We start from the raw sequence: 17,898 nt of genomic DNA on the forward strand, positions 1-17,898 counted from the left end.
AAGAGGTCGGAGATACAGTTTACGTATGCTAAAAGATGACCTGGAGAGAAGTGGTGGAAACGCGCCAGAGAAACTGTGGTTTCTGATCCCATGTAAAGTACAAAGATGGTGGTACTCGTTACGAAATCTTACAAAATGTTTATTTTTAGTTCTGATCACAAGTGAATGGGCATTTTGTTTTATATTCTTTTTTGGAGTTGATCCGAGTTTGTTTTTTTAAATGTTATGTTACGAGTATGACCTAAGTCTCCAATAAGAATTAATTATATTCAGTTTCAGCTACTTTTCACTAGAGTGTAAACTAATTATATATAATTAATATATGTTATTATACAATATCACGAATATATAATTACATGTATATATATATTATAATGATATTATAATTATTTTCTCTACTATTAACGAGAATATTCTTATTTACTTGATACTGATAATATATTGACAAATATTGTTCTATTGTATAGAAACTATCTAATCTAATAAAATTATAGGTTAGTAAAGATTTGTCGACCTATTGATCAACTATTAAAGAATTTGAAAATGTATTGGTAGAACAGAAACACCAAATGTGTAAATAATAAGTAATATTATACTTTTCATGGTCTATTGGTTGATTGATTTGTATGATTGATTTAATTTCGTCAACACTTTAACATTCAAACCAAAAAATATTAATGATAACTAAGGGGCTAGAACTCATATACATACTTCATATTTTACACGTTCCAAAGAATCTTAAAAAATAATACAAAAATGTATCAACCATACTCTTTAGATCTTAAACACTTTTTATTTTGTTTATTTGAAAATAAATAAACAAAATAAGTAACTAAATTTATATAAGAAATTTCAACACTAACCAAATACCTAGAAAAACAAATAAATAGTTAAATAAATAAATAAGATTATATATAAATAAGAGTCATCTTAAAATGAGACTACTTTTCGCTAGAATATAAACTAATTATATATAATTAATATATGTTATTAAACAATATCACGAATATATAATTATATATATATATATATATATAAACTAATGTGCTTGATATTATAATTATTTTCTCTACTATTAACGAGAATATTTTTATTTAGTTGATACTGATAATATATTGACAAATATCTGAATGATAATATATATATATATATATATATATATATATATATATATATATATATATATCTATATATATATATATATATATATATATATATATATATATACTGATAATATATTGTACAGAAACTATCAATGTTTTATTTATCTTCTTCCAGCTAGAGGTAATTATACCGAACATATAACTGCCATATCTCAGCCATAATCATAAACTAATCTCGTTAAACACTCAAGGGTATCATAGGAGGTAGTAAACAAAACAATACAATTTTATATAAACACTTCAAACCGCAACCGCAGTTAAGTCATCCTAGTTCCCTCGATATTAACTGCTCGTCATCAGCTATTTATCCGGATCATAAATATGTAATAGACTGAACAGCATTCTTCGATGAAGCAATCGACATTTTTAAAAAATACACTTGATCGATAAAAAATAATTTTGTTAGAAATTATTAATCATTCAATACGTAACAAAGTTATCTCTCTATGGCAACAATTCACATAATATTAATTTGTTAGAACATTTGAGTGTAAAAGTTGTTGAGGAACCTAAACTTAAATGTTTATAGAATTTTCTAAGTATCAGTCAATATGTTATGTACATGTATGGCAATTTAATATACATTCTACTCATTTACTAATTCTGGATATCATCGACGATTTTTAAATTCTTTTTAAACGAGATTATGTTTTATTAAAACATACTGCACATAGTCATTATCCAATTAGTGGTGTAATTGTTTGTGAATTAGGAATTATAACTATTTCATCATCTGGAAATTTAGATTTACGCGCCAAATTCATCAGATTAAGAAATTCTGATTTTCTATGCACATTTTTCAAAGTACAAGTAGAAAGAGAAAAGTTCATGTTCACGGGTTCTTAAACTAAACGAAGCACCCAGCAAAATGGCGGGAAAAATTTGAACATCTATTAACTAGTATTTACTAGCATAACATATCAATTGAAAAGTCCCCGGCTTACCATAGTAAAACACATTTTTTGGCAAAATTAGTTTTTTTATTCACCATAATTCCCTTCAAGGATGATATAATGATTATAACGACCCTCCAACTTTTCGATACCATTCTTGTAGTACGATTTGTCCTTTGCTTCAAAACAGGTCTCAGTTTCGTCTATCACCTCTTCACAATAACAATTCATTCACAATAACAAAAGTTGCTTCACTTAAAATGCTATAATTCACAAACTAATGATCCGACAGCTGTCAAATTTATACACACATCTTTTGATGGTTAGGGCTAACTAAAAAACATATGGATTTAATTCTAGTAGCGCCATCTATGTGTCAATCAGGGCTGGACCTACTGTTTAACGTGGGCTCCGAACCACGGTCCTAGACATTAAGCCTATCTATCTTAGACTTACCATCCTGACCATCTTAGAGACCATCCTAGAAGACGTCCAGTCTTACCCAGTCTGGTTACTAGCGTGATTGAGATCATTTTCCTTGCCAAATTATTTGGAATCTTGCCTGGACAATCGCAAATATACATTTAAAACAGGGCTCCTGCGGTATTCAAATCCACAACTATAAGAACAGTAGGAGAGCCGTCCTATGTACCGTGGAAGATGTATTAAATAAAATATTGTATGAATATGTCTCCATATTCATTCTTTGTTCAAATGTATTGTTAATCGATATTATTTAGAATGAATTAACACTTCAGTAGGTGATATGAAATATTCGGACTTACTTTTTTGTGTCTAAATTACATTGTCATCAAATAATTATTCCACAGACGCGCTTCATGTTCCATATTATCTATCTATATACCACATGTGTCCGCATACGCACTGAAATGGAAGACCTACTTATATTCAACAGTACAACACCAATTTTCTTCTGGCTGAAGTAGATAATTATATATATATATATATATATATATATATATATATATATATATATATATATATATATATATCACACACACATACAAATTTTTTACATTATATTACCTACCTGAAATTTTAGATTTATATTTTCTAAACCGATTAGCTGCAACATTGACATCATACGTCGTTAACATTAGCGTAGCAACAGTAGCAATAACAATTATTAAACCATTTTCTATAACTAATGTGTAAAAACGTTACTTTATTTGTTACTTTATAGTTAAGGCGTTCAATACTAGCTTAAATATTTCTATATTAATGAGATAAATAATTAAATACCCCTTAATTTGTAAACATGAAAATAATATATGCGAAAGGTCTCGCAAATTGTCGGAAAATAAAATTCAAGCCTATTATCGACGATCTGTTTGAACATAAATGAAGAACATCGGTAAGCATGCCTTAAGTTAGAAGCATTTGTGAATTTATCTTCATTATTCGATGTTAAACGTATACCATCATTTTCCAACAATGTATTATTTGTGTTTGTTTCATATATTTGGCGATCTGTTTAAAAAACTAGTGAATGGTGGACTCGTAGGACAGAGCGGTTTGTTTTCTAATAGGTAAGAACCCTCACTGTCGCTTTATATCGCAGTTGAACAAGTCGCCACTTCTATCCATTAAATAAAATAATATTTTCAAATAAACTAATATCTTTTGTTTTCTAAATCTTTTCACGTATTATAACTTTAATAAGGAATTAGAAGTTACTGACAATTTAGTTATTGTAGAACACAAAAACATGTAATAATAAGTTGTAGGAGCAAGTAATTTATAATTTTTTCTCATTAGGGTTATTCCTTCCCATATATTGATGGAAACAATATTCTCAAATCAGCTTCAGCAGTTATTAACTACATAAATAATGCGAGGAAAATTTTTGTTGAAAAATTTGCGAAGAACTAATACTAAGTGAAACTATCATCATCATGAAAAAACCCAGGAGTTGTCATTCTTTTGAACTGAGTAGCTTCGCGCGAATTTCTAAAATGATATTTTCAGTTGACAGTCTTGCACTGTAGAAGAAATACCTAACGAACAATATTTCATTCAAAAAGTTCTGCATTCGTATAGAAATCGAAAGTAATGGAAGCAACAACATGAAAATGAGTACCAGAATTGGAAAAACATGAATTTAAACTCCGCTGTAAATTGATAATTAATTAATAAAAAGAAAATATTTAAGAAATCTAAAATAGAAATGTATAAAGCAACATACAGACTAATCCTTAATAACATTCAGTAGCAGGCTGTGATATAACGAAATATAAAATAAAAGATAGATGAAGCAGAAAAGCAGTGGAAATGAAATACCTGATAAAAGTAAGAGATGTAGCAAAGATATAGAAGATGAAAAGTAAACAAGTAAGAAAGGATACCAATATTAAATAAGTGGAATGGTACATAGAAAGTAGACGATTTGGAAATGGAAATGGAAATTTGAATATGGAAAGCAAGGCGATTAATAACATAGGTCAGAAAACGACTTAAATGACTTGAGACGAATTTATCACAAAAATACTTCAAATGAGAGAAAAAAACGAATCTAAAGCAAGAAGACTGAGCAAAGACTGAAGTGAAAGGAATTTATAACATGGGAAGGGACAAAAGTCCCGCCACTATTTTGATTGCCTATAACTTTGCTCCAAGAACAGATAAGTATGTTTGGTTTTCATAAAAAGTTTATTTGGTCTTAACATTTTTTTATATGATCAAGAAATTATATCATAATATATATATAACATCATATCATATAGGCTAAATGGTTGCGATTCGCTATGCAACTCTCAGCTCTTTTAAGGCATTTTTCATGACAATTTCGTGACTAATATTGTCTTTAAGATGTTAAATCGTTTGGGCATTTTCACAAAAACTTTTGATTTTAAAAAACACCATAAGAAAAAGTCTGGTGCTGTTAAATCAGGAGGTCTGGCAGGCCGTACTAAATCGCCACTTCGCCAAATTAGTCTTCGTAAAAAAAATGACATTCAATAATTGAATTGCTGAACGAGCTCCGTGTGCTGTGGCCACATCTTGCTGAAAACACAAGTCCTCTAGTCGTTGCTCTTTCATTTCAGGGACAAGAAAATTTCGAGTCATGTCTTGGTACCATTCAGCAGTAAGGGTAACACCTTGGTCATTTTCAAAAAGTAGGGACCAATGATATTTCCAGCATGAATACCACACCGTACGTTTTGATAGATTCAATGATGTTAATTGAGTATTCTGTGTTCCTAAAAACCGACCGTTCTGTTTATTGACGTGTCCACTGAGAAGAAAATGGGCTTCAAAGCTCATTAGCAATTTAGCCGAAAAATATTCAATTTTACCAGACAGCCTTAGGATTACATTACTGTACTCGACTCGTCTCCATAATAAAAATTTGGTAGTCTACAACACAGTGGTTAAGGCGAAACAGAGCTAAACGTCATATAACCAAGATGGCGCGAAATCAAAATGATAGCGAGACTTTTGCACCACCCTAAACATGGAGTAAGAGAGAATAGACAAGTTCCCAAGAGTTCTCCAGTGCTTGAGACAAGTGTAAATTAAAATGCAATTTAAAAAGGACTGATATGTATTACCGGTTATAAAAACTAACTATTAGTATTTAAGAAATCTTCGACTATCCTTACGTATTTCACATACAATATTAATACTTGATATAAAACACGAATGGTCGTTTTAGCACAGACTAAACATACCGGCAATTTTAAAGTACGAACGCAGACTGTGCAACTATAAAAGGGGGAATTGCCTCCTTATCATCTATAAAATTTCGAGGCAGATGTTAAATTCTACTTATTTCTAACGGAACGTCAATGCGGAGGTGGGTAACACCATTAAATTGGAATTTTCAAGTTTATTCACCTTCACTCGCTGATATGGGGATTGATATATAGTAACTTTGTGGAAAAATGACGTCTGTTAACGGAAAACTAAACTTTTTTAGTACTGGAGTGTTTTGTTCTTCATTCTCGCTAAGATGCTTGAATCCAAATATTTCCATATTTCCACTTCAATATTTGAATCGTTGACTGGACTTTCAGTTGATTTGTCTTATTAGCTCTACAAACTGTGAGTATGTAAGTTATAAATCGAATACTGTTGAATACAAACACTTTTATTTAACTAAAAGCTATTTTATTTAACCAAAAGCAGTACAGACAAGACTGCTTGTTCAATCTTAATCTAATACAAACAATATCCTTATGATATACATTTAATTCAACAGATTTAACATTTCAACCAAACCAACACCTTTCTCCTGAAGGAACGACCAAAGGGAAGATTATTTGTGAATATCAACTGTACCTTTGTCTATTTCTAAATTAAACTGTTTTTCACTTAATTGTATTTTACTTATATTTCCATTGTATAACATGTATGGAATGGTTTTGCAACTCTAATATCGAAATTATATGATAATATAATGACAGGAAAAGGATTCCCACTTGATATTTAAAACTACATAAATATCATAAAGGAATAATTTCTAAAATGAACTTAAGAATATGACATAAAAGGCATTATACATTCATTTTAGCGCATTTAAAACATTTAATCACTTTTGTTACATAATATTTAGGTTTGTTACATAATATTTATTAAACCGAAACTGCGATCGTTAATTTTTGTTATATTATACCCATTCTACCCTAATTAGCTTAAGGAATTCTTCATTTATTATTTACTACGTTTTCAAATAATAGGGTTCAGACGTGACGCTAACGAGATATTACGCGCGAGATTTAGAGAAGAGATTTAGTGGAAGACCATCCAGTTTGAAACACTAGACTTTTGCCACAAATGTTATTTTACCTTAGCAACATGTTAATTTATAAGCTGTATTCAGAATGCCAAATTCTACAATAATAAAAATACACATAATATGTGCCATACTTGAACAAATGATCTAATTTCTGCTGTTAAGTGTATTATTTAAGTTATTAGAATTTAACTAAAGATATATTTACAAATGAGATATGTACGATATACTAATTTTATTGAGTATTCAAAGCATTGGTCAGTTTTTATGTATGCCATCTAATAATTATTAAGGGTAATGGTCTAAAGGTTGAACTTTTGGCTTATATTTTGAACGAAATAAAACATCCATGATTTTCGCATATTCATTAGCGGAAATTGAATCACTAGGTTATAATTACTGAATATAATTTTAAAATCTTCTTTCTATTAAGTAGGATTTAGCTGGACTGATTTTCTTATCCCAATAATCAACCAGTATATACCATTACAAATATAAAGTATATCCATGAACAGTGGAATTCGAACACACAACTGTCGCAGAACCGATTATACCTATTTTATGCGAAGAACAATGAATATAAAAAAGGAAAAAAGAAAGTTATAAGCTTTAGACTGTGCAGCACATAACAGGCATAATAACATTGCATTAACATATCACATGTGTGAACAAAATTATAAGTTATTTTGTCCATTCTGATAAGTTTACATCAAAATATAATCAATATAAGATTGCCAAGTCATCGAACCACTTGATTCAGTCAACAAATTCCTCCAAATCAACTAATTGGAAATATTTTCTAGACCCTTTTACAATGTAGCTTTATTTACATTTCATAATTTTCAATAGAGTAAAATAATTCAAATAAAATGGGCTGAACAGATAAAATATTTTAGTAGAGAAATAGTTTCTCATTTGTTCATCGATACCCCATTTTATATTTTGTAGAAAATATAAAATAGAGATTATTTAGATTACTTAAGATAAGTATTGATTTCGAAAACAAATACCTTAATGTAATCTATATGAAATATAGAATTAAATTACAAATAACAGTGTATCAACATATTTTTATCCAAATCTTATTTATGTATGATTAAAGATAATATTAGAGAAAATTAGCCGTATTTTATATTCAGTTATAATTATAGGTTAGTAAAGATTTGTCAGCCTATTGATCAACTATTAAGTAATTTGAAAATGTATTGGTAGAACAGAAACAGCAAATGTGTAAATAATATGTAATATTACACTTTTCATGGACCATTGGTTTATTGATCTGTATTATTGTTTTAATTTCGTTAACATTTTAACATACAAACCAAAAATATTAATGATAACTAAGGGCCTAGAACTCCTTCATATTTTACGCGTTCCAAAGGAACCTAAATAATATAACAAAAATTCATTATCAGCCATACCCTTTGGAATTTAAAAATAAATAAACGAAATGAATGACTAAATTTATATAAGAAATTTCGACACTAACCAAATACCTAGAAAAACAAATAAATAGTTAAATAAATAAATAAGATTATATATAAGATAGAGTCATCTTAAAATGAAGCTATGTACAAGATAAAATTATTTTTTTAAATAAAAGCCGAGTAAAATAATTCAAAATAAAATAGGCGACCCAGAACACATGAAATATTTTGGTAGAGAAATAGTTTCTCATTTGTTCGTCGACACACCATTTTATATTTTGTGGAAAATATAAGATAGAGATTATTTAGATTACTTAAGAAAACTATTGATTTCGAAAACAAATACATTTATGTAATCTGTATGAAATATAAAATTAAATTACAAATAACAGTGTATCAACATATTTTTATCCAAATCTCATTTAGGTAAGAATAAAGATCATATTAGAGAAAGTTAGTGGTATTTTATATTTAGTTATAATTATAGCTGAGTAAATATTTGTCGACCTATTGATCAACTACTAAAGAATTTGAAAATATATTGGTAGAACGGAAACACCAAATGTATAAACAATAAGTAATATTATACTTTTCATGGTCCATTGGTTGATTGATTTAATTTCGTCAACACTTTAACATACAAACCAAAAAATATTAACGATAACTAAGGGGTTAGAACTCCTTCATATTTTGCACGTTCCAAAGAATCCTAAAAAATAATACAAAAATGTATCAACCGTACTCTTTGGATTTTAAACACTCTTTTATTTCGTTTATTTAAAAATAAATAAACGAAATGAATGACTAAATTTATATAAGAAATTTCGATAGTTAAATAAATAAATAAGATTATATATAAATAAGAGTCATCTTAAAATGAGACTATGTATAAGATAAAATTATATTTTTAAATAAAGGCCATTATAAACATTATAAAATCGGTACTTCATTTTAAAATATTTCTGTTGTATTAGATATTTTTTAAAATATCGATATATATCTCGCCGGCCGACACCCCTTCTCTCAGTTCCTTCCATAGGAAGAAATTGGAAGAAAGCATCTGGTATAATTTTAATTGTATATCTGTTTTTTTTTCCAAAGAGATATCAGATGAAAAGAAACCCTTCACAATGGAGCAAAGGGTGTTTTCCTTTTCCAGGAGGACCCACTCAAGCTGCACCAGGTTATTGATCTTACTATACACAAATCAGAAAATATTTTTGCAATATAATGTATTTATAATTTCTTAGTCATTTGTAATAGCATCTTTTTTAAAGTTCTTTAGCTAAGTCGAGTTGTTCCAAGGTAAACCTCCGTGCTTCTATACCTCCTAAAAATACGAAGCTACTTCAAGTAACCCAATAATTACTAATAAATCAAATAATCCATTGATGGAATTTATTAATAAAAAAAAACACAGAGGATGCTACAGTTAATGAACACGTAGTAATAAGATATATAGATTAGGATTAATTAGTATTTAAGTAGACAATTGAAAGAAAAATGGCCCTTATAAAAAACCATGAAATGAATTTACAATGCAATGCTCTCTTACCTGCGGAAAAAAACTGATATAGCTGGTAAATAATATATAATTTACCATTTTTACCTCCAGATATCTTTCCTTCTATGAAGTAACATCAGTTTTATATAATTGTAGATAATCCTGATACAAAGGTACTAAATTTAAATATGTCATGTTCACTAATCTTAATTAACCCAATCAATTTGTAACATTATTGTTTTCAGTCAGAGTTAAGTGTTTTTTTATAAATAATATGTAAATGGTTTGAGATACTGATAAGTAATATGTTCTGTCCATATATAAGCAGAATGCTCGAACGAATGATTTTAATTTTACTGCCAGTTCCGTTATAATCGCGTAAATAATAAAATGAAAGTTGTTGGTGAGTAATTTACTAAAGCTATGCTTAATGTTCAAGTATTTTAGATAATGCTTATGCTAATACAAGTAACGTGTACCTATAGCAGCTAGAAGCTAAAAATAGCAGTGAACTAAATAACTATAATGTTAAAATAAATTATATTTTTAACAGTTTTGTTTCTTTATTTTATCTGCATTAGAATATTGTTGTTTTGACATCTTAAATTGAGTTTACTGCTATTTTGGATAGACTATATATACTTAATTTTATATAAATTAATTGGCCGGTAGCAATATTTCGTTTGAAATTCTGGGTTTGAATTTTAGAGTTTGTGTAGAAAATATGCTCGTCATTTCGTTAAATCTATAGAGAGCGAGGAGAGCTCCACAAAATGACGTCAATGATGCGTCAAATAGTGTTGGTTTTCTATTTTTTAGATAATCCTCTACGATTTTTGATTTGTGTTATTTTTCACAACTTCATACGATTTCCAGATCTAATGCATTAATTAATAAATTGATCAAATTTTTAAAATATTGTATTACTCGTTTAAGTATCATGTTACAAATTTCATTTTATGAGAAGACACTTTTTAAAATATTTAAAGGTTGGTAATTTTATCGATGTATTTTCGCACCGAATTTGATTGTTTCTGCCACCACTTGGTCCTCTCCAGCGATCTTACCATATTTTATTGCCTTTATTATCTCGTGCGTTGTTGACTGGTCATCAGAAAACCATATTTCTGGAAAAAATCTCTCCATTTTACAAATTACTCATCGTGCGATTTTAAAACGCTTCAGATTACGTTTATTAATGTCGCCTTTTTTCCAAATCCAAAATTCCAAAAAGGAAATAATGTAAAATGCATTTTTATTAAATAATATCACTACTTGTGTTTCCTGATCTCTTTGGGCCCATTCAATGAGGGCTCAATTGATATTCATACGGGTTATTAATATCACTCTTCAATAATTTGTTTTAGAACCACTGAATTATGTCGAAATTGCTAATCTAGTACAACCCAATAACTGGACACCATATGTATGAGCTTAAAGATTTTCTTATACGGCTTGTTGATAGTGAAGTATGCCTTGTTAAGCCATTACATTCTTGTAAATTTAATATACAATATTCATTTATTATTTTAATATTCATTCATTCTTATATGGGTTTTATACATTCTTTAAGTACCCTCTTATTTCATAGGTTCACCCAAACTCAACATCACCATTGGTGGGTTTATTTGTTACTTTTGCTAACTGACGTTTTCAATTTATATTCTGTTTGGTATTTCTGCTTAGAGAACAATTAAATTATCGATGTCGATCTGCAAAATAGGTTTAGGATAAATGGACCAAATTAATGAAAAGAATAATTATGAGTGTAAACCAAAAATAAAGTCAAGTAATTCCATCTAACATGTTGCTTTTGGTTTTAGTGCTGCTACTCTGCGTAATAGCTTACGTGGCTGCTAGCCAAACTGCACCTGGTACATCCTCGCGTCCGATACTGAGTGCGTCAGAATCGAACTACTACACCAAATCAACTTACTTGCAAGGATGGTCCCCATCATCCATCTCGACTAGTAAAGCCGATTACACGGTTGGAAGTGGATACAGCACCATTCAAGCTGCCGTCAACGCCGCCATCAATGCAGGCGGTACCACCAGAAAGTACATCAAGATTAATGCTGGTACATACAAAGAGGTTGTCTATATTCCAAACACCAATGTTCCGTTGACGATTTATGGAGGTGGAAGCAGTCCATCCAACACCCTCATTACTTTGAACATGCCAGCTCAGACTACTCCATCGGCATACAAGAGTCTTGTTAACCCTAACGGGGCGGTATTTAAATCAGGCGATCCAGCTTACAGCATGTACAACTCCTGCGCCTCCAAGAGCGGTACCATCGGAACAAGTTGCTCAACAGTATTCTGGGTCAAGGCACCAAACGTACAGATTGTTAACTTATCGGTTCAGAACTCTGCCGCTAACTCAGGCGATCAGCAAGCTGTTGCTCTGACCACTGACAATGATAAAATTCAAGTCCACAATGCCCGCCTTTTGGGTCACCAGGATACTTACTACGCTGGTGGTGGCGGTACTACAACCGAAAGGATTCACGTCACCAACACCTACATTGAAGGCGACATTGATTTTGTTTTTGGTGGCGGATCAGTCATTTTTGAAGGCTGTACTTTCTACGCTAAAGCCGATCGCCGAAGTGACGAAGCCGTTATATTCGCCCCAGAAACGGATCCTCACAAAATGTACGGGTACCTCGTTATCTCTTCTACCATAACTGGTGACAACGCCTGGGCTTCTTCACGAAAAGTTTACTTGGGTCGCGCATGGGATGCTGGTGTATCCTCTGCGAGTGCCTACGTTCCCGGAACTTCGCCAAATGGTCAATTAGTTATCAGAGAAACCACCATCAATGGAATTGTACAAAATTCAGCACCTTGGACTACAGCTACCAGTGGAAGGGCTTATTCAGGAAATGCCGCAAATAGTAGAGATCTAAATAACCAGAACTACAACAGATTCTGGGAATACGCCAATACTGGAAATGGTGCTTAATTCGATAAGGATAAAATAAATATTTGATATTATTAAGAGTTTTTTAATTAATCAAACCATCATCATTATAACTAATCAGGAAATTAGATTCTTAAGACTGATTAAGTTTAAATATACAGAAACATTGATACACTCTACAAGTTCGTGTTATTTGGTTCGCTTAAATGCTTCAATGTTCTGATTATTGTCTGAGTAACATTCTTTTTATATTTTATCAAAAAACGTCGAGCCATTATCTCCAAACTATACAAAAATTATAATAAAATGTACGAAATAATTTAAGTAAGATTTATCAAAATTATAGTAAACTGTTGGAATATTTTTGATATTTGAAACGAATCTTTCACAACCAATCTTACAAACTAATTCCACGCCATAGTCATTTAATTCAAATGTGCTTAGTTTGTCAACTGAATGGAAAAAAAATCAATAATATCCAATAAAATGCTAAACCGGATACCTTCACTCTATTTCTCCTTGTTATATTCCCTTAAATCAAACATTATGCACCATAATTTCCAGAAAGCATCCCATACACAACCACGTCGTAAGACATATTTAAGCTGACGCAATAAATAATAATTTTATTTTAAAATTTCGGTCTGCTTTATGACCGTTTTTCCACTAGTCTGGCGCTATAAAGAATTTCTGATATATTGTTAAAAGCGGTGACGTTGACCTGAACGTATTTATTACACTTTATGAGAACAGAAGTTTTTCTTCATTATATCTTTTAATAACGTGCTTATAAAGCACTGGATAATATTTATTATACTAGTATTGTTCAAAAATTCAGTTCTCGTTTAAAATCTAAAAAGGAGAATCTCCAGCTAGAAACCTGAGAAAGATTTGTTAAATCCTCTTCGTATTTAACGTAAGATGATCAGAATGTATATATTAGACAGTTAAAGATATCCATGATACACCATCAGTCAGCATCACTCATTAGTAATATCAGGAGATCTGTCGTTATTGAGTGATTCAATTAATCAAACCTTGATCTATTTTTGGAATTCTGTAAGAAATCATTCAACAGTAAATATGCAATCAAATGTCAGGACACACCACAGCAGTTTGACAAGAACCCAAATGTTATCTTGTTCTTTCATTAGAAAAGTATCTTATCCTCGACAATCACAGGGAAGCGCTGTAACAATTATATTCGAACAAATATCCAAAGAAAGCAGATCGACTTGGGTATATCAGTCTGCAGTCGTAAATTATCGGTCCATTCTCTATTGGTTATTAATTGTTATTTGACTATCATTTGCTCTAAAATCAGTATGAACATTCTTAAGCCATAGAAAAGCGTGCACTGCTTGTTCCAAATTTATTTATGAAACAAAATCCAGAAATATATAGACAAGAAAACTATAACATGGATAAATGTATGTGGCTAATGTTAAAAAAAAATCAATTTTTTTAAGACATTGCCATTGCTAACGTATTTGTTAATACATATTTACATATATGCATATATAACTACATATTTCTTACACAAGACAATACGAAAATAATTGAGAGAAGAAACTTGACAAAAAATCTGAAAATATGTCATATGCACACATATCTAATTATTTGGTATTCTATTTGGTATTCTATCATTATTTGGTATATAATTTTAAAATAGAGCTCTAGTTCATTTTTCAGATTTATTTGACTTTTTGATTCTTTTTATTAGTTCATCGTAGAAATTCGGTTCATGTTTAAATATCTTGGCGAATATGCGTAATATCCCGCCAATCAAAGGTAAATTTACACAGTATTTTTATACGAATCTCTAAATTGTTTATATAAGTTACGAGAGTCACTATTTATATTTCGATAATAGGAAAAAAAACAAATAGTTAAGCTGCCAATATATGTTTATTGTTTTTCAAAGTACTCGCCACTATGATCGATACTCATTTGCATACGCTTAAGCCTATTTTCAAAGAATTTATTCCATTCAGAATGCGGTATCATCAAAACACGATTTTTGGACGCCTCAATAGCTCCTTCGGGCGATGAAAATCGTTAACCACGCAGTTTATTCTTCACGGATGGGTACAAAAAGAAGTCACCATCAAATAAGGGCTGTATGGCGGATGACCCATCAATTCGATGTTTTGGGTGCTCAAATAGTCCCTTGTTTGAGCCGATGTGTGAGAGCTCGCATTGTCATGATGAAGAACAATCTGGCGTCTATTGTTTGTTTTCATTATTTCACCGAAGACTTTTGGCAAACAAATGATTGTGTACAAATCATAATTTACTGTTCAACCATCCACTAGAGGCACTGTTGCAATATGAGCAGTTTTCAATGCGCCAACAACTTTTGTTGGATTTCGTTCATCTTGGAACACACATACAGTCGACTGCTACTTACTTTCGGGCTTATACTGTCACGATTTTATAAACGTCTTTCGAAGCACCGCGATTAAATTTCTTAAGCCTTTCTTTGAACCAATCGGCAGGAACCTTTTTTGGAGCGATTGTCAAATTGTGTGGGATCCAACGCGAACATAACTTTCGCACAGCTAAGTGTTCATGTAAAATCGCATATATGCTGGTGGAACTAATGCTTAGGGATGACCCAATCTCACAAAAGGTGACATGACCATCTTGTTTAATCATTTCGCACACAGCATCGATGTTTTCTGGCACAATAGGCGATTTTGGACGACCTTCACGAAACTCATCGGACAGCGAACTACGATCACGATTGAATTCACTAAACCAGCAATATACGGTAGTTTTTGATGGAGCTTCATCGCAAAAAGTCAAATTAAGTTGATGCACTCTTGTTGTGATAATCCACGTCCAAAATCGTAAAAAATCATCGCACGAAAATGTTCACAATTCAGTTCCATTTTTTGCCGAGACAACACTTTAGAAAAAAACACTTTACAAACTAAATATAAAATAAACAAATAGCGTCCGTGTGACAAAATGTTCGAGTACGTATATCGTCAAATATGTCAAACTTTACGATGGAACAGTCAGATGGACATGACAAAAATGTTGCCAATTCCCGAAATATAAATAGTGACCTTCTTTTAGGTATATATTAATGTTTTCTCATAATAATTAGATGTTATTAACTTCGAGACCTCTTTTGAATTTAGTTTGCCTCCTTGTCATATCAACTTTGTAATATCAACATAAATAGCCTGAGAAGTAACAAATAAAATGAAGATAATAATCTTGTTTAACAGATTACAGGGATGCCTAACCTTCTTATCTAACAAGTGTTTTACGAGATAAGAGGCAACAATGATAATAAAATTAACAGAGGAATGTGATTGTCATCGTCCTAAGTCCAATTTTAACATAACAATTTACTATTAAATTGAATAATAGTGATTTTTAAATAGCTCCGCCCGAATTGAATAATTGTGAATTGTGGTTTCAATATTATTTTTTTTCAATTTATTAAAACAACTATTTTAATTAAATATGTAAAATAAGTGAGTGTCCCCAAATTTGCATCAAACCTATTAAATCTATTTGCTTTTATTTATAATTTTATACACACTTCATTTTACTGTCACCATTATCAGACTCTTAGAATCTACTAAATTCTTTTATATTATCTTTAAACTTAATAGACTGATCCTTAATAGGTTTCAACAGCCTTCGGAAGCCTTCTTCTTTGTTAAAATGTTTAAAAATCCTTTAAACAAATGCTCCAAAGAACTTTCCTATTATCTATATACCGATTCTTACGTAAAGTATTTTAATGGGTTACTCAATTTTATTATTGGTTGACATTTTTATAAATAAAAACTAATATATCTTTAATTTTTTTAAAGAGTAGCTACTAGTCCCATGTGTAATAAGCAGTTAAAACTTGATTAAACGAATAAGTGTCAAATAACCAATTTGATTTAAAAATTTCGATGTACATAAGTACTCATTCTGAAAACAAACACTTTTACTTAATCTATGCACTATCAAACAAAAATGTATCAATATGATTTTATCTTAATTGAAAAAAATTTAAAAATAAATACCTTTTTTTAGAACATTTTTCTATATAACATTGATTTTATTTTTTTATTTATAGAGATATTATAGATTTGAGTTTATATTAACGAGTTATTAAGTTATCTACACTTTTATAACATTTTTCTATTACAGAAAAAATCACATAACACTCGGTCAATAAGTTGGCTACACTGTTGATGTTCTAACGTTGTAATTTAATAGCTGCTTTATCCAACCTTTATACAATGACATTGATGTGAGTGTCATCAACTTGTAAATTATTGTTAAGAATTGTGTGAGACTTATATAATGACGTTTTCATTTGATACTGCATAAATTTCATTAGACTGTGATTTTTAGTACATATTCTTTTATCAACTAATGCAGAAAATTCCATTTAGCATTATTTAAAAATAACTTAATCAAATTTTAAATAATTTTATGTTATATTAATGCTGAATAAAATCTGAGTTTTCTTAAAATGTAGCATTTGTAAATTGTTCGTTTGAGAGGCACGTAATTTCCATTTTCATAATACATTATAATCGTAATCGTAGGGCGTTTGAAAGGTAACAATCCTTAGAGTAGGCTGGGTATAATCATATTGTTAAAAGAAAAAAATTGCAAAAAAAGAACTGAACTGTCAATAAAAAAAGTTCTAACGTGAAAGTCCAACATAATTTTCATATAAATGTAGATATAAATTTTTTTTAATATTTCATATAAATAGAGCAGCTATGTTATGTATTTAAAAACTCGAACTTCAGTTAGAAATAGAAAATAATATCAACAGTATCAGCGGTCATTGTAATTAATAATAAATTAAAGTTGATCCATAGTAGATAACAGTATCTGTTGATATTAATGACAAATTTCTGTATCAGCAGCATAACATAACATCCCTGATTTTATAATAGCATATTGGTGTAGGATTAATGGGAATAAAATGATATTCGAACAGTGAAATATGTCCGCGCCTTGAAGGTATTTCCAAGATTTTAACTATTCAATCATCCATTAAGCTAAAAAGGCGAGGATTCATATTTTTAAAGAGCAGTTCACTTCTAAAGTGATCCAATCTTTTATAGAAATATGTTGCAAGCCAATCAATTGTTTGTGTGTTAAAAAAGATGGATACTATCAGATGTACCGGAAAGTTATTAGGTTTTTTCTAATAGGGGTCGCTAAATTTAAGTATGTGTAGGAATGTGCGTCAGG

At 30.2% G+C, this 17,898-nt stretch overlaps 2 protein-coding genes across 3 annotated transcripts in view; one reads left to right on the plus strand and one right to left on the minus strand.

The window, feature by feature from the left end:
• The window catches only part of LOC143193385 (lachesin), a 362,619-nt gene that overhangs the window by 229,048 nt on the left and 115,673 nt on the right, over positions 1-17,898 (minus strand). The gene's annotated exons all lie outside the window — the stretch shown is intronic.
• LOC143192325 (pectinesterase) lies at positions 10,033-12,743 on the plus strand. 2 transcript variants are annotated; one of them, XM_076397590.1, is made up of 2 exons: positions 10,033-10,146; positions 11,567-12,743. In XM_076397590.1, exons 1-2 carry the CDS (start codon positions 10,134-10,136, stop codon positions 12,709-12,711), a joined length of 1,158 nt encoding a protein of 385 aa, XP_076253705.1. In that variant the 5' UTR covers positions 10,033-10,133; the 3' UTR covers positions 12,712-12,743. The 2 variants fall into 2 exon arrangements, with proteins under 2 accessions (XP_076253705.1, XP_076253704.1); XM_076397589.1 differs by lacking the exon at positions 10,033-10,146 and adding an exon at positions 11,463-11,511.

Source organism: Rhynchophorus ferrugineus, unplaced genomic scaffold, assembly GCF_030347505.1.
Source record: "Rhynchophorus ferrugineus isolate W39M unplaced genomic scaffold, kcgeb_rfMv2 rfM3, whole genome shotgun sequence".
Lineage (NCBI taxonomy): Eukaryota > Metazoa > Arthropoda > Insecta > Coleoptera > Curculionidae > Rhynchophorus > Rhynchophorus ferrugineus.

Excerpts from the sequence above, each read along its gene's own strand:
- LOC143192325 (XM_076397589.1), top strand. The coding sequence starts at position 11,478 with ATGGACCAAATTAATGAAAAGAATAATTATGAGT. Across the intron at positions 11,512-11,566 it reads TGAAAAGAATAATTATGAGT|TGCTGCTACTCTGCGTAATA; the intron begins GTAAACCAAAAA and ends TTTTGGTTTTAG.